The following is a 25628-nucleotide window of genomic DNA, read 5'->3' on the forward strand; positions in this document are numbered from 1 at the left end:
TATGCGCCGCATAAGTTGAAAACTTATGCGCTACAAAAGCATTTTCACAGATTTTGAAATTTTACGATTCATACCCATACGTTCAACCAAGTTCAAAGGAATGCCCTTGATTAAACGAATAATAACTTAAATTTGCTCAATTTTCTGAAAAATTGTTGTATAACAAGTCCAAGTTAATGACCTTGTGTATAGCAGTCAAACGTTTTGGCTTTTCAAATAGATATGATTTAGAAACAGATGCTCAGTTCATCATTCTCGATAAAATATTACCCTAGAGATAGTTTCCCAGACATCAAGAGCCGAAAATAATCCAGAAAAATAAAATCTTTTTTGGTTTTAACTATAAGTAATAAAAGACATAAAATAATGAACTTCAAACTATTTACATACATGTAAAGCAATTACATATTTTTGTGATTTTAAGCAGGGAATCATATTGACCAAAGTGTCATTCCATCACAGTTTTGTTTTCTACTTTATTATGACTGGTGTTAAGTCAGTCATTGGTATTGTTGTCCACCTAAACCTTCCAACAAATATTTCTGAAATTTCTACAACATGATTTAATTTGGTTCAATTAAGCACGAATCATATGTGGACCCCACCTATCAGACATAATTTGTATATCTTGATACTGTGAAATTTTCACAAGTGTAGCTTTTTTACTGTTTTTCTTGAAAAATGATTAGCTGTGATTTATGCAAAAATCAAGTTGAATTTCTTTGCAAAATGAACACATGTACACACAGCAATCTTTTAAACATTTTTTATTCTTAAAGCTGATATTAACTAAGCTTCAAGATGTTTAATCCACTAGATTCGGTTGGATTTAGTTTATATCACATATTTTCTCTTACTTGTTTGTTTAAAGGCCTACCAATGCACTGATACATTTAAGCTCACAGCCTTTTTGATTACTTTTTCCGGACTTGGGACCTGATGATCAATGTAGTACCACCTTTCCTTTTTGATTCAAAAACTCATTTTCGAGGAGCAACTTGTTAATGTTTTTAACTTTTTACCAAATTTGAATGTTTTTGACTTTTCAAATATTTGAATGTTTTTGGTTTTTCTAAAATTTTCTCCCCCTAAAAGCGAAAACATATGAAAAATATTGAAACAAAATTTGACTCTGATGAATGGTCCACTAGAGATCGGAATCCATAATCTCAGGATCACCTTTATTCCCACGGCCCATTTTCTTAATACCGTCAAGATTGAGTAAATATTGAAAACGATTTTTATCAAAAGCTTTAGTAAAAATATCTACTTTCTGCTCATTAGTGTGAATTTTATTTACAGTAATCAACTTCTTCTTGTAGCCGTCACGGATGAAGTGATACCGTATTTCTATGTGTTTTGTTTTAGAGTGATTTACCGGATTTTTAGTAATTGAAATGGCAGTAGAATATATACAAATATAGGCGTGGTCAGAAAATTAAAACCGTAATTGCGCATATGCTATTATATCCAAAGAACCTGAGAGCAGCAACCGGAAACAGCTACGTACTCAGCCTCACAGGTAGACAGCAACACGGTGGTTTGCTTCTCGCATTGGCAAGTGACCAAAGTACTGCTGAAGAATTGACATCTAGTAGTTGTAGATTTCGCATTCAGCTTGCAGCTACCATATTCAGAATCTGAGGAAGCTCTCAGCACAAACTCGTTGTAACAAGGATACCAAAGACCGAGCCTCGACATCCCTTCAAATATCTCAGAATAAATTTGATGATCATCAAGTGTGAGACTTTCAAGTTGGATTGCTATCGGGCACACAAGCACGTTGCATACACGATGTTTGGCCGAGAAGCTGTCAAGTACATAATAGAGCCAATCATAGACCGGTAAAGTGGTTGATCCACCCTCTCCCCGTCGGGATCAGGGCAAATCCCATGATTCAATGGAAGCGGTGTACTGATTGTCGTTCAATCAGTCATATTGAACTTCGCTAGGATGTCGTTGACATACTTCAAAGATACGAGTCGGTAACTGATCCACCTGAAGCCCTAGGAAAAACTACATTTCGCCCATTGCACTCATATCGAACTTCTTTTTCATTACTTCTTCAAATTGCTTGCACAGAACATCATTTGTGGACCCAAAGATAATATCATCCATGTAAACTTGCACAATCAGTTGATGTCCAGCCACTTCCTTAGTAAACAATGTACAATCAACGATTCCTCGAATAAAGCCATTGTCCAACAGGTGTTAGGACAATGTTTCATACCAAGCTCTCGGGGCTTGATGAAGTCAGTATAAGGCTTTATCGAGAAGGTACACCTTGTCTTTGTGGATCTGATTGACAAAACCCGATGGTTTTCCCACATAGACTTCTTCACTAAGTCTCCCGTTGAGAAACGCGGACTTGACATCTAACTAGTAGACTTTGAATCCTCGCTAGGAAGCGTAGGTTAGAAAGATCCGAATTGCTTCTAGTCTTGTTACCGGTGCATATTTTTCAATGTAGTCGATTCCTTCTTTTTGATTGAACCCGAGAACGACTAACCGAGCTTTGTTTCTAACAATGTCTCCATTTTCTTCGCGTTTGCACTTGAATACCCACTTTGTATTGATACGCTTTTTGATATCGGGTAATTCAACAAGCTTCCACACACCAAGCCTTTCAAATTGCTGCAGTTCCTCTTGCATAGCATTAACCCAATTCTCCTCGGTTAACGCTTCTTTGTATGTCTTCGGTTCGATGTGAGATATAAAACACTTGAAAGAAAATCGATTCTGCAGTAGTGACACTTTGGTATAGAAACAACAGAGGCTTTGATCGATCTGACGTCTAGTTTGAAACCCCATGTTCAAGTCACTGATTATATTCTCTTCCAGATGGTATGACACGTCCTTGGAATGACATCAGAAGACACGATCACATTAGGCTGGAGATTTGTCAGATTCTCTTCAATAATCACTTCAATGGAACTCGGAGAGATTGCTTCAATAAGTTCCTCAAAAGTTTCACGATCGTCATCAAAGATTGGAGTACTCTCAGGTATAGCATCATGAATGGTTTTAGGAACAACATCTGGAGGATCTTGAAATAATATGGAAACAACTTCGTCAGAAATTACCTCCTCTGGTAGATTGAAGCTTTTCAAGTGTTTGTCATAGTCGAACAACCAAGCATCACCTGGTCTTTGGGTTTGAGTAGTATATCGTTGACAATCAACGTGATGCACTTGTACAATCTGGTGTAGACTTGGAAGATACACTCGTTGCAAAGGACTAGCATGCCCTACCAAGTTGACTTCGAGCCACTTCAAGTTTGGTTTACGTCGGTTAAGCAACTCGAAGTAAGCATGGTGCGAGTAGTCTCAATCAATGTCCGATTCTTTCGTTCAGCAACCCCATTTTGTTATGGTGTGTAAGGAGCACTGAATTCATGAAGAATTCCCCATTCGTTGCAGTATACTAGCATCTTGTGTTTCTTAAACTCAGTCCCGTTGTCGCTTTAGATTCTTCTAATTGGAAGATTATACAAGGTCTCCAACTTCTTGAACAAGATCATAAAGTTGTCAAATGTCTCCTCCTTAGTGTCCAAGAACATCACCCATAAGAATCTTGAATAGTCATCAGTAACTACCAGGCAATAGAGTTCACCAGTGATACCTTTAGCATTCACCCGAAGAGATCCATATGTAGACGCTCGAAAGCTAAGTCAATGCTATTAACCATTTTAATCGAATGCAGATTCTTCAACTGTTTACCCTTTTTGCACTCAATACAATCTTCGTTCAAATGGAAGTTCTTCAGATTAACCCCATCGACCAACTGATTATGAACCAAGTGGTTCATCTTCCTCACGTTGATGTGTCCCATTCTCCTATGCCATAATATTTGTTGATACACGACTTGGGCATCTCAGTCTTCATTATATTATTATTATAATGATTGATAATGTAAGGGGTATTTTGGTAAATAACCCACATTTGCTCTATTGTAAGGCCATTCGTTACTTCGTAACGAATGAGCCACATTCATTATAATGTAAGCCACATTCGTTAACCTTGCTTAACGAATGTGACAACGAATGAAGGGCTATTCATTAAGGTTAATGTAACACCAATGAGCATGTTCATTCGTTATAGTTAATTGTAAGGAGTGACACATTCATTAAGTCTTAAGTTAACGAATGTGTCATCCCCTATATATATGCTTAACATTATCAGTAATGCAACAGAAGTTTAGTTTTGAGTGCTCGTGTACTGTTACGCTGCCCAAATTCTCTCAGATCACACACTCTGCACACAGTAACGTATAAGCTTCATTGTAATCGTAATCACATCATGAATACCACGTCGTCATCATCGATCTAAATCCATACAAAGTCTCTCAATATTGACTCCTTCTTTGACGCCTTTGTAATGAAACATTGAGTGTTTTGACGATGGAGTAGAAGCAGTACCATATTGATAGCATACAGGTCATTCTCTCGAGGAGCACGCATCAATATTCACTCTTCTGGAATCTTGAAACCGGGTTTCAAAATCAAAAACTCCTTGTTCGTAAAGTGAGTAGAAAAGTTCTTGTCATAGATTTGTAGTATGCTCAGCAGATTGTTCTTTAACTAGGTGATGTAGTTCACCTTGTCAAACATAACCTTGCCATTTGATAGTGTTCCTTCCCCGACAATCTGACCTCCTTGGTTTCTAGTAAATCCCACAATACCTCCTCGAATAGATTTGACGGTTTCGAGTAAATGGAGGGTACCCATCATGTTCCTTGAGGCTCCACTATCTATAATCCAACATGAATCGTGAGATCATGGAAGCCCCTGCACATACGGTTAAAGGATTAGTGAAACAAGAAAACCCAAGACTTCTTGGTCTTGGGTTGTTTAATTTTTCTAAACAATGTTTCATCTATTTTAGAATCACTTGATAAAAGATCGCAACTTGAAATATTACTCAAAGTGTCAGATACAGATTTATTCTCATCAACATAACTAGGTGGCTTAGCATTTAAAACACTTGGTTTAGCCACCCAATTTTGTCCGGGTAACTTCTTTAATGTTAAAAGTAGGGTTTTTGCTTTTATAACATTCACCCTTCTCAAAGCTACTTTTTACTTGGTCATCAAACAAAACATTATTTCTTTTTAAGATCCTAACAGGCTCGGATCTTAAAATACCTTGGTTTTTATCAACAACCTATATCCTTACAGGTTTCTTAGGAGCCAACTTCTGATGGTGAACGTAATTGTGCTTCACATGATTAGGATATACATAAAATACATGCCCCACTTCATTATAGTTAAAGCATCTCCTCTGGTCTACAAATTTATTTACCAGAGTTGCTTCAGCACATTCATGTTCAATCTTTTTTCCTTAAAAAATTCCTGATTTGACAGTTTTCGGAAAATGGCTTCTTTTTCGGACTCAGAAGTTGTCACATTGACAAATACAATCTTCTTAAACTCTTTGGGTTTTTTAAGTCTGCGGTTTTGCCGTTTGTGATAAAAACTTGTTTTGGCAAACCTCACAGAGTTAACATAACCCCTCACCGTCTGATGTTTTAACCTTCACAGGTTTTTCGTTTAAGACAGTTTCTGCCATCTTCACTCCGATATCACTCTCACAATAGGAGCTATTAACAAATTTCTCAAATGTTACATCTACAGATTCTAGTAACCTAGATGTGGACTCATGAAGTGGAGTAGAGATCTCCATGTTCAACACCTTCTCAAACCTGTCAGGTTTATTAGGAATGTAAGAACTCCAAATTGGAAGCGGAACAACATGATATCCAACATCAAGTTTCCTTGGTCTAACCACATCATCCTTAGATTTTTTATCACCATGTGAGGACTTGGGGATGATGTGATCCAGAACATTCGATGCAGCCGAGTAACTTGTCAATTTCAAGTTCACTCGCTCAGTCTCAATCTTGATTGTTTACAATTAAATTTTGAGAGATGCATTCTAATCGATATACCTGTTGATGGCTATCTGTTTATCCTCGACCATATGTTTTAACATTAATATGGTCTTTTCATCCTGTAGTGTTTTCTCCACAGCTTTTTCTCACAAACCTGAAGCTTATCGTTAGCTTCTTTTACATATTTTAGATCAAGTAAGGCAGTGTCATAATGAGTTTTAATTTGTTTTTATCTCAAGACTTTTAAACTCACACTCCTCACATGGTATCTCACATTTTTCACAAACATAAGAGGAAGGAGTTACCTAATTTTCCATGTACGCCTGTTCAGTAGGTATCAACTCCTCACTTGAATCTTCAGATGTTTCATCAGATGCATCTTCAAAAACCTGAGCATCATCAGCTTGCTCCTTGGTTTCTTCAACTTACTGTGACTCCTCAGCATGATCATCCTCGTCATCCTCCCCAAAATTTATCTTACCATGAGGGACCTCTTAACCATTAAACCACCCTGCAAAAATTTCAATAATATCAGGAGGAAACATGATTTGGAAAAAATCATAAGGGATAGGATGAATCCTGTCATAGGTATGAGGTAGATCAGCATCTGACTTGTTGGACCCCTGTCTTCTCTAGAAATTCAGTGGTGATCTTTTCCAGAAATTCTGATCCATCTTGACTTTGATCAACTTCACCACCTTTTTTTATCAACAACCTCATCAGCAACTTCATTGACCTGTTGGACCCCAGTCTCATCCTTATCAACCCCAGTTACCATTGTTTCCTTAACTTCCTCATCAAATACAGCTTTAACCTCCTGTTCAGTTTCAACTACCTCTTTAGCATGATCCACCATTTCAACAACGTTTGCTTGGAACACGTTGTTCCAGTTGAACCCCTCGTCTGCCTGAGATGCATGGAAAGCTTTGATCTGTTAGGTAGAAGCTTCAGTATGTTTCTTACCATTTTTTGATGATTCAACAGCAGTTTGAGTTGGTCTGTGATAAATTTCCTGTTTATAGTAATCCCGACCAAACAGATTTTCCCCGATACCACCAACCTCTTTTCTCATACACTCCCTTTTGAAGTGACATTTTTCCTTGCACTTGAAGCATCTAACCTTTAAATTGGCAAACCCTAGCTTCGACGGTGACCCATCCAGAACATTTCTCCCGATGATTTCTTTCAAACAATGTACTCTCCTAATAATACTAGCCATGCATCATCGGATGTCAATCATCTCCATCTCCCCCGGGTCTATCTGATCGTAGTCCTCCTTGGTCATGTTGTAGTTCCCAATCCTGCCTACGATTAGATGTTCATTGAACTCCAACACCGACACTAAGAAGGCCATGTGTTTCTTCACATTTTCAGGAGTCATGCTGTTATAATTCTTGATATTTACAGCAATATTGCATTGCAAAACATCAGGGTCTTGTTGTTGAGAGCTAGAAGGTGATTGGTTGGTTGGAATGGTTCCTGAGTAGCTGCTACTGTATTGAGGTTTAGAAGGCAGATTTCCAACGAAAGCATGTCCCGAACTTTTGGTATAATAAGCAGTTTGTATCTTGGGATTCGGAGTGACAACAGATTGAGAAATCTTATAATATAACCCAATATCTTGTGAAACCACAGAGCTTTTCATCTTCTATTTTTTCCTCAGCTCTAGCTCCTGAGCTTCCAATTTCTCAATAAATCGAGCAAGGTTTAATCGAGCATAAGCAACAGGGTTAGATTGTTAAATCATGATGAATGTACCCCACTCCTTAGGAAGTGCATTAGCAAACTTATCAATGTAATCGTACTCTGGCTTGTCAATACCCATTCTTTTTATCTCATTAACAAGATGGCAATAACGTTCAATCAATTGAGCAAACAATTCTCCCTTTACTAGAGTAAAGATGTCATATTCTTTCTTGAGTAATGCCATCTTTCTTTTTCTCATATCCGGGTTTCCTCTATCTTTGTTAAACGGTGCTTGCCATATAGAGTTGCATGAACCATTGTGCTATAACTGTTGGAATATCTCCGCTTTGATGCTTGCTGGAACATGTTAAGCATTTTCTTCTCCCTTAAGAACTTAGATCTGTCCCTTTCATCGATTTGTGATAAACGATAGTTGCTACCGTTCTCATTATTAGGAATCACATACTCTTCCTCAACAGCAATCTAGGTTTCATAGTTTAAGGCCTGAACATAGGTCTCAAACTTGTCAGCCTAAAAAGGATAGTCTTCCATTCTTAGCCACTTTGGAGGCTTGTCGGAAGTCCCCATCTTGTTTTCAAGATTCATGTTCTAAAGAAATGTGGACAACTGAGACACAAAACCATTGAGATTCTCCATGACTGAAAGCAGTTTGGTCAAGGTATAAGTATCAAGTCAAACGTATAAGTTGGTTGTTAAACGTATAAGTTCCAAAACCTTGGCTAAATGTATAAGTGCTTGTCAAATGTATAAGTTCCAATGCTTGTCAAAAGGATATGTCTTGGTCAACGTATAACATTCAACGTATAAGTCTGTTGAAGTCAAAGTTAGTCAACGAACTTATGCGGCATATAAGTCTGGACTTATGTGCCGTGTAAGTTATGCGCTCAAAACTTATGCGGCGCATATGTTGTTCATGATCATTTTTTATACTTTTGAAGATGAATTTCTTGATGAAATGTCTTGATTTTTGGTAAGGTTTACTATGGACACCTAGAGAACATCTTGTGAAAGTTTGATAGAAATTTAATAGTGAAATCTTGAGATATGATGAACTGTCTTCAAAATCCAAAGAATCTTGCGGTTTTCAAGAAAATAACGAGCCCGGTGCTCTGATACCACTTGAAAGGACTGTCGCTGACGTGTACGCACGTAGGATCTATAATGTGTTATTGGCTTAAACCTCAAAGTGCGGAATCCAACGAGCTAGGAAACACACAAGAAACATTAATACTCATTTCATTAACTTCAAAGGAAAATTACAACTGATTTTGACAATATCAAAGCTCAAACTCTCCATAAGCTCTCTTTATCTCTCTTTAACTTCCAAAAGCTTTTGACCAGCGCATAAGATCACACAATTTATAAACATGGCTAACAACCTATGGGCGCATATGTTTATGCGGCGCATAAGTTACGCGGTCCCATAGAGACTTATGCGTTGTCTTCTACAACTTACATATAATATGACATTTAATACCTCAAAATCAAATACAAGACCCTAGATATAGACGTTATGCTCCAACAAACCTACTAGAAGTGTATATTATCTAGTAGTTGATCTCGAATAAACAGGTAAACGTGATTAGGGATTTGATCCAAAATAGACTTGAACCTGTTTAGACAAAACCACCCCATTCTACAAGTATCTTGTTAATATTAGTGTTGTGCTTTTAAGTAAAGGGGAAGAATTCGGGGTCTTTCAATTCCTAAACATTTGAGTTTACTGGTTTTGGGTTGGCTCAAAGTAGGTCAAATCATGTACCTGTGGGAACTGTTAAAAATTAAAAAGGAAAATATTTCTGGGGATCAATCAACCAGCATTTCCCACAATCAAGGAGCACTGACAGCAATGCCAGCTCGATTACAACCAATAATTAATATAGTGTTTCCTTATGAATGCTTTATAATTTAGTATAAATTGTAGCACCTTGTTCTCTTGTAAGACACACAAAAATATTAATTGAATTCTTAATATTCAACTCTCTGATTTCCTATATGGTATCAGAGCAGTGTTGTGATATTGGGATCGTTTCTGCTTATCATATACCCGCCATTCTTTCGTGAAGGACCATGTCTTCAAACGGGATCACATGATGCATCAGGCATCAATAACGAAGTCCTTTCACCCCAACCCATGAATCTGGCCAGACGTAATTTTAACCAAAAACAAACAAAAATTTTACATTATCTACCTCAAAGCAGTTTCCTTGTTTCAATTAGCCAAAATCCATACCAGAAACAGACATAAAATCCAAACCAGAAATAAAAACAAACAAACATGACTTAATCACTCAATCAGTCAACCTTCAATTTCAAAACCAAAACCCTAATTAGGGTGTGACGGCTGAAAAAAAAATTAACACAAGTAAAAGGTTTGAGAAGTTATTCTCTAGCCCTACTACTACAAACGTCCCTAAATACTTTAGTACCTCAGTATTTGAATTGCTACAAAAAGGCTCTCGAACTTTGGGAAAAGACAATATTGTTCAAATTAATTCTAAATAGGATATGCCTTGGATTCTTGATTGTGGGGCCACAGACACAATGACGTTTGACCCGTCCGACATTGTTTGTTTCAGTAAACCAAAAAGGCCCCACATTCAAACCGTTAATGGAGAGATTATTCCGGTAAAAAGGGAAAGGAACAATTGAAATATATCCCATACTATAATTATATAAGTGTCTTTATGTACCTTCTTTTTCACTCAAGCTCTAGTCTATTAGTCATGTCACAAAAGAACTCAATTGCACTTTTTTAATGCACCCCACGTTCTATATCTTACAAGACATTAGGATCAGAACAATCATTAGGCATGACACATAATGCCAAGGATTATGTTTTGTGGATGAGATGATCCAACATGGTAATGCGATGCTTCCGTATGGGACAACTAATTGGGAATCATGGCTCTGGCGTATGAGATTTGGACATCCTTCCAACGGGTATTTACACCTCCTATTCCTAAACTTTTTCTTCCAATAGTATTTTAGATTGTGAAACTTGTGTCCTACCCATAATCTGTAGACAAATATTCAAACCTTGCAACACCAAGGCAGGTTTACCTTTTTAGCTAATGCATTCCGATGTTTGCGGTCCAACTAAATTTAAAGGGGGGCAAGACTTTCATTTTTTTTCTCATTATTTGTGGATGATTGTACTTGTATGACATGGGTATACCTGCTGAGAAACAAATAAGAAGTCTTTGATAAGTTCACTATGTATTACACCATGATCCAAACCCAATTTAAGACCAATATTCAAACCCTACGATATGATAATGGAGAAGAATTCGTTAACGCCTCTATGAAATGGCTTCTTTATTCTTAGAGGATGATTCATCAAACCACTTACCCAACCCTGAATAAAATAGCATATCCGAATGGGAAAACCGCCTTCTACTGGAGATAACTAGGGCACTTATGCTAGAATCTAAGGTGCCTAATTCTTTTTTGCCTAAAGCTCTTGTCACATCCACCAATCTTATAAATCTATTACTGACCAAAGCAATTAAACTCAAAACCTCTTTACAAAACCTTATCCGAATTTACAAAACTTCTTCCTTCTCTTACTTTACAACCACGAAGTTTTGGCTGCTCTATGCTTGTTCATATTCCTAAAGTTGCCCGAACCAAACTTGATCCATGTGCCGAGAAGTGTATGTTTGTAGGCTTTGGAGTAAACTAAAAAGGGTACAAATGTTATAGTCCAACGAAACACCATGTGATCACCACAATGAATTGTGACTTTCTTGAAACACAAAAATTCTATACCTCCCTACACAATGTTCAGGGGGGAGACAAAATCAGATGACACACTGAGTTGCCTAAATTCGTTTCCTTAGTCAAACTAATTCGACCACAGTACTGAATACGGGTCTTCTCATACCACGACACAATCTAAAGAACCGCCAAACAATGTCATTCGTGATCCTCCCAACCTGGAGACAGAGGTAGTTACTTTTCAAACCTCATATCTAATCCATCTATTGCTCCTAACCAATGAGCAGCATGAGATGTCAACAAAACACATACCATTTGGTGTTCCTAACCGTGAAGAACATGATATGACATCAGAATATGTTGAAACTCCCAAATTATATGTAGAAGTACTATAAACAACCATGGGACATAACACTAACTCTGACCAAGAAACAACTGTGGAACAAGAAACAACACAAGAAAAGTATATGCTACCTACCACCAAGAGAAAACAAAGAAATTCCTCCAAAACAGTACTCTCTAGAATAAGAGGCTTGGAGATCCAAGTATCTTGTGGAGAATATTGCAGAAGGAACTTATCCAGCAAAGCCAAAGCCTTTTTTTACTTCTTTATATGCTAAACAAATACCAAGCATTGTGAAAGAAGCCTTGGAGTCGAAGAATTGGAAAGATTTCATGGAAACCGAGATGGAGGCATTAAAGAAAAACAACGTGTGGGAGATATGCACTATCCCACTAGGGAAAAAACCGGCGACGGGTAGGTGGGTATTTTCGGTTAAACACAAACCATATGGGACCATAGAGAGATACAAAGCTCGGCAAGTAGCTAAAGGCTATTTTCAGACATATGGTATCGACTATTCTGAAACATTTTCTTCGGTTACCAAGATAACATGATTAGGGTTCTCTTCTCTATAGTTGCTAATAAACAATTGTCTCTTCACCAATTTGATGTAAAAAACGCTTTCCTCCGTGGAGAACTAAAAGAAAAAATATTCATAGAACCCCTTCCTGGATTCACAGGAGATCTTAAAAAACAAGAGGGTGTGTAGATTACATAAGTCCCCTTACTGATTAAAGCAATCACCCCGAGCTTGGTTTGGCATATTCACTCTTGCAATAAAGAAATATGGTTTTGAACAAAGCAATTTAGATCAAACTTTTTTCCTTAAATGAAGAAATGACATGATTATGTGTCTAATCATATATGTTGATTACATGATTATTACCGGTGATGACAGGGAAGAAATAAAATTACTAAAGCGGAGCTTATTTAAAGATTTTTAGATGAAAGACTTAGGAAGGTTAAAGTAGTTCCTTGGAATCGATGTAATAAGATATAAAAAAGGAATCTTATGCCAAAGAAAATATGTCTTTGATCTTCTAGCAAAAGCATGCATGATAGATTGCAAACTAGTAGAAACCCCAATGATATCAACGATTGGTGAGAAAATTAATATATCTCTCTCATACTCGTCGTGACATTACGTACGTAGTTAGGGTGGTAGGTCAATTCATGCATCAGCCTCAGACGGCCCACATGGAAGCAGTCTTAAGAATCATTAAGTACCTCAAAGGAACAATTTGCCACTGGGTTCTATTTAAGTCAACAGGCATTTGGAAATCCAATTATATACTGATGTTGGCTAGGCAGGAAATTTAAGGAACCTAAGGTCAAAATCAAGTTACTTCACTTTAGTTAGAGGAAACCTTGTGACATGGAGGAGTAAAAAGCAAAAAGGGTGGTTGCTCTTTCAAGTTAAGAAGCAGAATTTAGAGGAATGGCACAAGGTGTTTCAGAGGTGTTAAAGATACGAAAGCTCTTCACAGAAATCGGCTTTCCCCTAAGCGAAAGTAGTAGGATTAGGTGTGACAACAAAGCTGCAACTCAGGTCTCACAGAACCATGTACAACATGATCGAACAAAACATATAGAGGCTGATATGAACCTCATCAAACATCAACTAGAAACCGGGATCATTGAGCTTCCTATTGTTCGATCGGAAGACCAGTTAGCAAACATATTGACGAAGGCGGTTAATGGAAGAATCTTCAGCTTTTGTCTTGGGAAATTGAGTATCGGTACCCACTGCTCAAATTGAAGGGGAGTGTTACAAAAATTAGAAAAGAAAAATATTTTTGGGGATCAGTAAATCATCCTTCCCACAATCAAGGAGCAATCACAGCCAATGCCAACTCGATTACAACCAATAATTTCGGTAGTGTTCCTTATGAATGATTTGTAATTTATGAATTCTAAATATTCAACTCCCCGATTTCCAACAGGAACACTTTCCAGGTGGGGAAACCCAAAATGCTAGAAACCCGATAGGGAAAGATTGGAACCGATTGTAGAACCCGTTTTAGTTTAAAAAATAATTTTTTAATTTTTTAAAATGTAACCTAAACAATAAAAAGTTCATTTTCTATGTTACTTTATGAAATAAAAAAAAACATAAATTTCAATACATTAGAAGAAAGAAAAGCATAGAGTCTTGGTATTGTGGTGAACGTGGGTTTGGTTTGGATTGTGGTCGTCATACTTGTTGTCATTAAGCAATTACATAAACAAGGTATTGTCGTGGTTACAAAGTTTATAGAGATTTAGAAATAATGATATGAGTGTGCTAAGAGTCAATTGTTGGTGCTTATATACGTAGAAGGTTAAATTTTATATTTTATTGAAGTAGTTATTATTTTGAAAAATAGATAAACTAATTTTGTTTTATAGGTGCTAGAATTTTTAAAAATTAATTAATCAATTTTACTTAGTATGACCATTAGAATGGAGACACTTTGATACATCTCCCCTCAACCCCACACGTTAGGAATTATAGACAAATGACTTTTCAATTGATAATAAGAGAACTAACGTATCACAAACATAGTAGCACAACTAAAGCATATATGTACTATAAGAGTGATGGGAATGAGCAATATAGGAAGGGAAAAGTAATTTATTTACTAATAGTGGCTATATATATATACATAATAGAGGAGGAGGAGGAGGAGGAGGAGGAGGAGGTTTGTTAGGGTTAGAATTAAATTTGTTAAGGCTCCAATGTATGGATAGAGTATCCTTTTAACTTTTCCTTTACTTTTTCGTAATACAAGCCTTCGATATATTTTGTTCCTATTATTTTCCCTAAATCCAATCTATCACAATCAACACATATCAATTCCTATCGTTGGTTTTTCGCCATGAAAATCCATTCAATTGCTTGTATCAATGCCCAGATTAAGCAATTACAAGTTGATGTCACTGAAATCAAGTCTACCATGAAGTTATTGGCAGAGGATCTGGTGGAATTAGTGGAGTTTCGAAAGGTTTTTCTCGCTTGGATAAAACATGAGGACCAATTATGACTTTAGGATCTGGGTTCCCAATACCATCTTCAGATCCAAAAATTGACCATGTTGTGGATCGTTCCTCTGGTTATCTTCCTCATTATTAATTAGCTCAATTGAAGACTATAATTTCCAGATCTGATGAAAACTCACTTGGCCATGGGTGTTAATGCTGGAGAAGAAGCACGTCAGCGAGATTCTCTTCTAGAACTAGTTCGGAATCTAATTTGTTTAAAATTAAGTAGGGATCTGTTTCACATTCTGATTCGGGTGTAGCTATTTCCAACCTTGCACCTACTACTCCTTTTTCTGAATAATCAGATCAATAATCCCCAAGTAGATTTGTTCGTCTGTTAACTTCACTTGACGATGTAGATGTGGATCCAATTGTTGTCCTTCTGATGGTGCCTCTTTTTACTCCAGATCTCATATTCTCACTTCCTTCAGAACCCCCTGCTCTTTCCGCATATCATCGGAAAATAAGGATTTTGATTCAGTGTAGGTCACTATCACTTCGGGCACCTCTTTCCCAACTCCACATAACCTATTCAAAATCGACTCAAAACTCATATTCAAATCTTCGTTTTTGATCCTGGTCTGAATTTTATTAACCCACTTTTTATTTTCGACTCATTACTTGCACTAGTCACCGTGTTTGTCCGGTTTTGTTGGAGTTTGGTCTTTCGGTTTTGGGGCATACACTTGTTTTTACTTTGAGTGTGCACCATTTTGACCAACCTATGGTTAGTCAGTTTCATGTTACACACAACCATAACTTGAAGGAGATGACAATGCAATGTGAAGTTTGAGTGGAGTCAGTAGCCCGTGAACTTCAGGATCATGATGAAGCCCTGCAACATCTTATGGTTCATTTATCCATTGTTCAATGTTCTATGAATTGCAAGCTGGTAAGAAACATCATATTGTACAATTTTCAGTTGGAGAATGGGTTTATGTGAAGCTGAAACCGCGCCGCCACCTCTCTGTTGCAAATCGTATTCATCAAAAGTGGCTGCTACATTTTTTTGGTCCATATCAGATTGTTGAGAAATTGAGACTGGTAGCCTTTGTTGGTACTTTCTTTCCTACGAACCTACTAGGTATTCATTGGGGGTACAAAACTGCAAGCCCTGTTGTTAAGTTAATTGTTGGATCATATCATTTGTGGGTGGTGCATGGGCAGGGTCGGCCACCAGATGATGCAACTGATCAGTTTTAAGGACAAGATTGTTTTGAAGGGGGGAGTAGTGATGGGATTGAGCTATTAGGGAAGGGAAAAGCAATACATGTATTCTCAAAGGGGGCAAAATAGAAAACTTCTAGTGGCTAAAGTGTAATATGGGGGTAGTATAAGTAATAGAGGATGAGGCTTGTTATGGTTAGGATTGAATTTGTTTAGTTTATTAAGGCTCCAGTGTATGGAGAGAGGGCATAGCCTTGGATTATCCTTGTAACTTTTCCTTTACGTTTTCGTAATACAATCGTTCAATCTATTTTGTTCCTATTATCTTCCCTAAATCCAATCTATCACAATCAACCCATATCAATTCCTATCATTCCCATCACTCTTGTAGTACATATATGCTTTAGTGACTCTTCAATTGATAATAAGAGCACTAACGTACCACAAATATGTACTACCAAAGCATATACGTATCTTAAACACTGTAATCTATAAAATCACAGAAGTATTACTAGATGATAGAGGTAACAAGAGCGCAAATGTACCATAAGTACACCTCTTACTCTTTTAGTTATCCACGAGTGCATGAGTGTAAATGAAGATAAATCAACATTCACAAAAATAAACGAAAGAACGAAACATATGTTCATGTCCGTTCATTTAATTAAATGAACACGGATTTTTGTTCATGTTCGTCTATTTATTAAATAAACGAACATAGACAAACTTCCGGTCGAACAGTTCCTAAGTAGTTAACTAAATGTTTGGTTCGTGTACATGCTACACAAGAGCGCAAAGGTTTTTATATTTAACTAGTTTTTCACCTGGCGCGTTGCGCCGGTACAGATTGCCAAAACACGGGGTTAGTAAAACCTAAACGTTGTCGGTCCTGGGTGTTGAGGGCGTAATTCGACTTGAATTCGGGTTTTTCAGTTACGTGCATTATGGTATCGGAACTAAAACAAAAAATAAAAGTTGAGATGGACCAATGGGGTGGCATCGATCGGAAAACTCAGGCGTCGATAAAACCCGAGCCTTGTCAATTCCGGGCTTTGAGGAGTTTAGTCTAGGCAAATTCGTCAGTCTCCGTTACGCTTGTTATGGTACCAAAACTAAAACAAAAACACAAAAACAAAAGCAAATTTGTCATTTGGTCGGTTTTCGTTACGTTCGTTATGTTACCGTAACTAAACAAAATGTGGTGAGTCTACGCGAATTCGGTCGGTTTCTGTCACGTTTGTTACGGTACCGAAACTAAAAAAAATGGCATTCATCAGTTTATGTTGTGTTCGTAACGTTACCGAAACTATTCAAAAAAGCCAAATGCATTCAACCATTAAAGTGCCGCCAAGTGACTCAATGAGGACACTTGCAACACCAAAGTTCTAATTTGTATATAAATAAATAATTGTAATGTAGTTTTTTCTTTTTAATTTCTTACTAACAGTGCACACGTGTTGTTATAAGATGAATGAATAAATTAAGTTTTAGCGTGGAATTGGGTCCATTGAATAAGTATTGAACAAAAGCGAGGCTGGTTAATGTTGAAATATTTCTTTGGTCAACCTTTGACTCTTCCACCAAACATTTAAACTTCCTATATATATTGCCTCTCACTTCCTCCTTTGAATACCATCCTGCTTACATCTTGAAATCAAACGAACTTGCATTAACTTTCAAATCCGCTTGTAGCACTCACATTTCAAATTATACCAAGAAAATCGATATGGATAGCAAGTGCGTTTATGAAGACGAGGCAGTCATGCATGAGCTAACTCAAGGGCTACAGATGGCACAACAGCTAAGAGACAATCTGCATTCACCTAAAGCAAGAGACTTCTACATACAAATGATCTTATTTTCCTATGACAAGGCTCTTTGCATTCTGCGATCTGGTCACTCTGCTACGAATCCGCCCACCCTGCCCGAATCATCCATATCCTTTGCGAGCCCACGAAGCGAACAATTCCAGTTTGACCAGCCCTTTTCGGGTCAGCAGGGCCGAAACATCCTTTCCAAAAAAGGGTATTTTAAAATTCTAGTATTTTAATATTGTATGAATATGCATGTTATAAATCTTTTCTTTCCTTGTTTTCGTCACAGAAAAGAGTCTACAACATGGGAAGAACAACACAATAATGTACATAAAGGTTTTGCAACAAAACAAGTGCACGGAAAAAATGAAGATCCCACGGAATTTGACATCGCCTATAACCGAGGTGCCCAGTCGGCTTCACCACCACCACTTTTACGTGAAATATATGAAATTACACCAATCCACCACCAAGTCCCGGCGAGATGCTTTCGAATCTCAGAGCTAACCTAAGCGTGAACACCTCAGATTTGGGTGGTAACAGTGACACTATCCCTTCTTCGTTTTCGTTCCCTGGACTCATGGAGGATAACCACCAACTTCATTTTCCAAATTATTATGATGATGAATTATTACCAATTTTTTCACCACCGTTTATCTCCCCGGTTAGTACGGCTACCTCTGAATCAAATCTGTTCACAGAGTGGGGAAGTTCACAGTCATTGGATTTTCTGGCAGAGGCAGACCTTAATTTCGAATTTAATAGCCCATTGTTTTAGAAGGGTAAGTTTAACAACTATAGAATGGATATACAAGATCTAAGTTCTACATTACAAGAACCGTGTCAAATATCAATGTATTAGTATAATTTACAATTGCCATTATTTTATTCTTTTGGATTAACCGAAATGGAATGTATTGCCTCAAAGTTGTTGTTCAAGTAAAAATATTATTATTCACCAAAATTATATGATGTATTAATGTGGAAGAGAAAATAAAGGAATTTTAAAATACCCCTTTTGGAAAGGGTGTTGACCCGAAATGGGTTGGTCAAACTGGACTTGTTCGCTTCGTGGGATCGCAAAGGATATGGGTGATTCGGGCAGAATGCAAAGAACCCAAGTCATAGGAAAATAAATCTTTGTCAACTTCTATAGTTAACAAAAAATATCAATATTATGTACGTAAAACATAATTCAGCGAACAACTTATACAAATAATACACCAAAAATATAGCTTAATAACTACCTACATCCTAATGTAGGTCTAAGCTTGTGGGCAACAAAAATATTACAGATTAGCACTCCTTATGCATGTGTAAACTTTTGGGAGCACTACCTGCAAGTAGCAAGTAGTTTTAATTTAAGACTGTTGTTAGAAAGCTATATTAAATTGGATTAATTTAAACAACTCTCAAACTATAATTATAACTTATAAGTGCACTAAATATAAAACATGTTGGCCCAGGCCCACAAAACAATTGAATGGATAAAAAGCCTTGATCGTAGGCTTTGATTAATTGGAACTGGAGATACAGTAAGATAAGAAGAGTACTATATTCGATAAAGCAAATGGCTTTAAATAGTCTACAAGAACCCAACAGAAAGGAATACTTCTTCAAACCAACAAACTACTAATAAATTATTTTTACCCGATTGACCCGGTTGCATGACCCGTTAACGTGCTGACCCGTTAACGTGCTGACCCGTGTGGCATGTTAAGTAAACCCATTAACCCAGCAAAACACCAAGAGTCACCCAAAAAATATATATTTAATAGTTGTTAAACTTATTTTTCAAATGACATAAAAGTGTATCACACTAAAATAAAACTCCAATATTTATTTTGATGTAACATCTGGGCTCAATGCCTTTGCAGCAAGACTTTTCAACTCACTTATTTTGTGCCTCATCTTACGCCCATGTTCTCCTTCAATCAAACTCCTAACGCACTTATCGGCCTCATTTCTTCCCAGCACTCCGTTTTCGTTCACTTTCGCCCTTTGAGCGACACACAAACCTTCGGTTAGTAAAACTGCTGGTAATTTCCATCTTATTAGGCCCGTCACGTGTAGATGATCGGGTTGGATCTATTGGGCCTATGAAATTCATTAATGATGTAATGGGTTTATAGTGTTACAATTGGGCTTTTATATTTAGTCTTTACTTGTTCGCCAAGTTAGGGTCACCCTATAAATACATAGACATGTTAGGGTTATTGTATTATAAGATGGATTATTATATTCAAGTTTTGAGCTTGTTTCTTGATTATAATAATACGTGAGGTTTACCCTAAAAATATTGTGTGTTCGTTTGTGTTTTCGAATCAATTCGTTCTTGAATTGGTATCAGAATGAGGTTCAAGAAGCAAGTGGTTTGACGATCCCGTGATCGAAATTTTGTCGTCCACTCCCATCGATTTAATAGAGAGCAGCGAATTATCCATCAACAATTAAATCCTTGAACAAGTCAAATACGGAGATTTGTCTTTTTGTGGACTTGATTGAAGCACCGTAAATGTCTGCTAGGTTTGAACCCATTGTGGGTTTTACTGCTTTGGTTCTTAAGACGAAGAAAAAAAAGGAAGGAAAATAATAAAGAAGTTGGCTTTAATTTTTTTTCCTTGTTCAATGAATCTTGATCGACTTGATTTCGCGGTTGCGGTTTAAGGAAGAACGATGGGTGATATAGAAACAATGAAAATGAGCAGGAACCCGAATGCGTTCCAAAGTCCCATACTTAACTCTACCAATTACACGGTATGGGCTATTCGAATGAAGGTACTCTTGAATGTGCGTAAGGTTTGGGATACCATTGATCCGAGTGTAACCGATGATGATAAAAACAACATCGCGATTGCGTTGATTTATCATTCGATCCCGGAAGCAACAATCATGCAAGTGAGTAATCTTGAGTCAGCCAAGGTGATTTGGAACGCGATTAATACGCGTAATCTGGGGGGGCTGATCAGGTTAAGATGGCAAGATTGCAAACCCTCATGAACGAGTTTTATCGTATGAGGATGAAAGAGACGGAGACCATTGATGAGTTTGTGGCGAAACTCTTGTGTACGGCGTCGAAGGCAGCGAGTTTAGGAGAAGTGATCGAGGAAACTAAGATGGTCAAGAAGTTCCTTTCAAGTCTGCCCCGAAGTAAGTTTATTCAAATTGTTGCATCCCTTGAACAAACTTTAGATCTTAAAACTGTTGGATTTGAAGACATGGTGGGACGTTTAAAAGCATACGAGGAGCGGATTTGGGAAGAAGACATGCATTCCAAAAACCAAGGTAAGCTTATGTTTCAAAGGTCCGAATCCTCAAGTAATCGGTACAATGATCATGAGTCCACTCGTGGAGGTCCTGAACGTGGAGGAAGGCGACGACGAGGTGGTCGCGGGTCAGGTCAAAACCGTGGTCATCAAGAAAACGCCATGAACCGGGAAAACCGTGAACATAAGGGCAAAACCCGGGAGCACTTAAAGGTTCAATGTTATCGATGTGATGAGTTTGGACACTTTGTCCACAAATGTCCCAACCGAAAACAGAAAGTTTAATGTGAAGCAAAGTTAGCTGAAGCATCCGAAACAATGGATCCAACAATGTTTATGATTAAGAGTGTTCAAGAAACGGTGTTGTTGAATGAAAAGAAGGTTATACCCGGAAACTACAAGTCTAAAGATGGTGATGAATGGTACTTGGACAACTGTGCGAGTAACCACATAACAGGTAACAAGTCTTTCTTTTCTGAACTTAACAATCGCGTCATGGGAAAGGTTAAGTTTAGGGATGACTCTTATGATGATATAAACGATAAGGGTTCGATTTTATTTGAGGCTAAAAGTGGTGAACATCGTTTGCTTACAGATGCTTATTTTATACCGAGTCTTCAAATTAATATTATTAGTCTCGGTCGAACCTCAAAACACCGGTGTGATATTCATATAAAAGATAACTACCTTACGATGCATGATGGGCAAGATAGGTTGCTGATGATGGTGACTCGTTCCCCTAATCGGCTATGTCGAATACAATTAAAGATTGGTAAACCGGTTAGTTTACTTAGCCGAATTGAAGAGACAAGTTGGTTGTGGCATGCTAGGCTTGGCCACTTGAACTTTAAGTCAATAAAGCTAATGGCTAGGAGGGAGATGGTTGAAGGAATGCATGGCGTTACCCTTAAAAACAAGTTATGTGATTATTGTTTGGTCGGGAAGCAAACGAGGCAATCCTTTCCTAATTCGGAAGCTTTTAGGGCGACTCGAGCCCTAGAACTTGTGCACGGTGATCTGTGTGGACCGATTACCCCTCCAATAATAGCAGGTAATAGGTACGTGCTTGTTTTAATCGATGATTACTCACAATTTGTTTGGATGTATTTGTTGAAGGCTAAAGATGAGCGTTTGAAGCTTTCAAGAATTTTAAGGAATTGGTCGAAAGTGATGTCAGGAAAAAGATCAAGGCGTTTTGTACCGACCGAGGTGGTGAGTTTACCTCACATGAGTTCAACCAGTTTTTTTACATGGAAGGCATTCGAAGACATTTAACGGCATCATACACACCTCAAACGAAACCGAACCTTATTGGAGATGACACGGAGTATGTTAAAAAGCAATGGGTGTTCCCAATTACTTATGGGGTGAGGCAATCAGGCATGCAACGTACATCGAGAATCGGATTCCTACTCGTGACCTAAAGGAGAAAACGCCATACGAGATGTTAATACATTAGAAACCGAATATTGCCCATCTTAAAGTATTTGGTTGTGTGGCGTATGCAAAGATAGTGGGCACTCACTTGAAAAAGCTTGACGATCATTCGAGGAGTTTAGTGCATATCAGAGTCGAGACCGGGTCCAAAGCTTACCGTTGTTCGATCCAAAGACCCAGAATGTCATGATAGCTCGTGATGTGGTTTTTGACGAGAAAAAGACGTGGGTTTGGTCTCATTTGGGTCAAACCAATGAATAAACGGAGTTAGCACTGGGTTTATTTTGGGTTGATTGGAACAGGGTTATTGATGCCGGAGTTAGGCAAGTTGTAACAGAGCCTATTGGAAGCAATAGCACCTTAAAAACTCCAAGAAATATTTGACCACTTTTCTCCAACCCAACATGGCTTTGTGCACCGAAATAGCTTGTATCTGATTTTCCATGCGGGCCTTTTATTACCCAAAGAAATCTTTGACCATTTCTCTACAACCTAAAGGCCACTTCATTGACTTTCTCCTGGGACAAAGTACCACCACTTCCAAATGATACACAAAACCGACCCGACATGTTTCTTATCCAACCACCTTAAAAATTCAAACCCTTCACCGATCTGGTTCTCTGAGCCAGTATGTTTCAACGGTCCAATTGAGTAAATTTCGGTTTACACCAGTCACCTTATTCCATGGCCTTAAATGGACCCGGTTCCAATTCAAGAAAACTATTCACATTCACTAATACACCCGCAAATTATATTTCTCAATCTTCTTATACTCACATGCATACGTCTCGTCTAAAATGGTTGTGTGGAAGACACATACATGTAATCTCACAGGTTCAGGCAAGTCTTTACACTCACACGCATACATCTCGTCTAAAATGGTTGTGTGGAAGACACTAACCAATACCATAGCGGAATGTGTATAGAGATAGTAGCCTTGGAATACTGAATTCTTTGGCTATTTCTAAACTAGGTGGACCAAAATTATCAACAATTAAAGCCTAGGATCTATTTTTAATCGAGTCACTGACTAACTCGGTTATGGTTTGGCATAGAGCACGTAATGATTGAACTATAGTGAGCGATATTCGAGTTGCTAACCCAGCATATTTGGAATGTCATTTACGTCTACTGAGGGAGGAAAACGGAAGAAATGTTTTCCGGCATGGCTTCGAGGATGTCGCTTTGGGGTTTAATGGGAGATCCGGCGGCTATGGGGATAATGAAGGTGATGGAGAGACGGTCGTGGAGGAGAAGCATGTGAGGCAACTCAATGAGTGGAATGAGGTGACCCATTCTTGGACTCGGATACATGATAATGTGACCTTCAGTCAATCTATTTGCTATTTGATCTTGAGTTCACCTTTGATCTATCTACTTATTTATAGTATTTCCAAGATGGTGTATTCAGATGGATGCTATAAACCCCATCAAACATTTTCAGTTCTTAATAACTCGTCTATTAAGCCAAGCCCTTCATACCAAACGTGATTGTGGTAGTTGTTGGAGATTATATCCCTTTGGCCAAGCTACTGGCCACATACGAAACTGTCATGAAATATTTATAATCATCTTCAACACCGGAAACGTTGAAGAATAGTTGTGTGTCTGGTTTTTGCTCAAAAAACTCAATTTTTGGTGTAGTGTCATAGAAAAATAGGCTGCGTAATAGGGTAGGATGTGTATGCATAGAAGATTGTAGTAGGGATTATAAATATTGAATGATAATAAATGAGGAGGCAAGCATTACATTCGATCATTGTATCACCCTAACCACCAATCCTAAAACCTATCAATACTCTAGCCGCCCCACTTTATTCCCTCCTCTCTACAGTCACCAAAATTCCCTGTTCCCTCTCTTTTGTCACGCAAAAATACCAACAGCCAGTGACAAATGGACTCCAAACTCCATCCTGCCGTCACGGTTTTAAATAATAAAATCTACATCCACATTACTCTTGAGATGAAAACGAGTCAATACTCGTCTTGGAGTGAACTTTTCAAAATCCGTTGTTTTTTTCTTTCTAGTATTTGACCATCTCCCCCGTCAAAAACCACCCGTACCCACAAGCAAAGAAACCCCTAAAACCGATGATGCTACTCCCTATGCCGGTGACCTGTGAGAACCTTTAGATGCCATTAGTAATGGATCTATGGTACCATATCAAATGACATTCTCCACACACTCTTGAAAAAAAAAACAACCGCTCAAGATGCTTGGATTGCTCTCAAGAATATTTACGAAGACAACTCGCATAATCCTCCTTAATAGGAAATTCTCCAATCCAAAGCTCTAAAACTTCAAAGACATGTCCACATATTGTCAAGAAATAAATCTAATCACTGACCAATTGGCTAATGTTGGCACTCCGTTCGAAAACGATACATTGGTTATCCAATTGATTACCGGGATAGGCGATGCGTATGAGACCTCGACCACTCTACTTGCCAATACCACCCTTGTACCTAATTTTTTGAGGTCCGTTCAAAGTTAGTATTTGAAGAAGGTCACAAAGTAAATCAGGCACTACATGTAGCACAGGTCGCCGGTCATGCCCTCACACCAACACTAAAATATCGTACCCTCATTCTTTGTTAAACCAAGATTCATATACCGACCGCGAGCGGCCATGGACGAAACATAAGTTTTGGTTGTGGTCTGGGTAATGCATTCAATAATTATATAATAAACCTTTTGGTCAAAATTGGAATACCAATAAATAGGCCTCACGGTCCAACAAAACTTGTCCTACTCAGTTGGGCAGCCCAAAACAGTAGTAACCCTAACAGTGGGCTATCCACGAATGAAATAATGGGCCATCCCTGCCCTAAGACCCTTAAGCTTTTTCCCATTTTATTTTGGTTATACGCAGCAAGCAAAAAATGTTCTATCTCAACAAATATATGACAACGAGATAATGCAACGTGCCGGCCTGTTAGATTGCAAACCAGTAGATACCCTGGTTGGCACGGCCGCTAAATTGTGTGACAATTCTAGTACCAGTCTAGTTGGTGCTTTACAAACTTAACATTTACTTGGTCCGATATTAGTTATGCAGCTCAACGGACATGTTTTCACATGCATGACCCAAAAACCAATCATTGGCATGCACTAAAGCGTATCATTAGCTATGTTAAAGCCACCTTGTCTCTTGGCCTCACACTTACCGACTCGTTAAACGCCTCCCTTTTCGCTTACACCAATGCCGATTAGGTGGGGTGTTCAGAAACCCGTAATCCACTAGCGGTTATTGTGTATACTATA

The 25628-nt window shown here is 38.0% G+C and overlaps 2 protein-coding genes and 1 pseudogene across 2 annotated transcripts; 2 read left to right on the plus strand and 1 right to left on the minus strand.

Annotated features, from left to right (window-relative positions):
* The first annotated feature begins 17572 nt into the window (after window positions 1-17572).
* On the plus strand, window positions 17573-18438 carry LOC143547066 (uncharacterized). The gene is made up of 2 exons (XM_077038580.1): window positions 17573-17871; window positions 18135-18438. The coding sequence occupies exons 1-2, from the start codon at window positions 17573-17575 to the stop codon at window positions 18436-18438; spliced, it is 603 nt and encodes a 200-aa protein (XP_076894695.1).
* Window positions 18439-20336: 1898 nt separating this feature from the next.
* On the plus strand, window positions 20337-21211 carry LOC143547077 (uncharacterized). Its single transcript, XM_077038590.1, has 2 exons — window positions 20337-20582; window positions 20630-21211. The coding sequence occupies exons 1-2, from the start codon at window positions 20337-20339 to the stop codon at window positions 21209-21211; spliced, it is 828 nt and encodes a 275-aa protein (XP_076894705.1).
* Window positions 21212-22608: 1397 nt separating this feature from the next.
* On the minus strand, window positions 22609-24275 carry LOC143547086 (UDP-glycosyltransferase 72B3-like; annotated as a pseudogene).
* Window positions 24276-25628: the final 1353 nt, after the last annotated feature.

The sequence above is a fragment of the Bidens hawaiensis genome, unplaced genomic scaffold (assembly GCF_021521415.1).
Source record: "Bidens hawaiensis isolate Kalapana, Puna unplaced genomic scaffold, B.hawaiensis_p1.1 tig00000905_1, whole genome shotgun sequence".
Lineage (NCBI taxonomy): Eukaryota > Viridiplantae > Streptophyta > Magnoliopsida > Asterales > Asteraceae > Bidens > Bidens hawaiensis.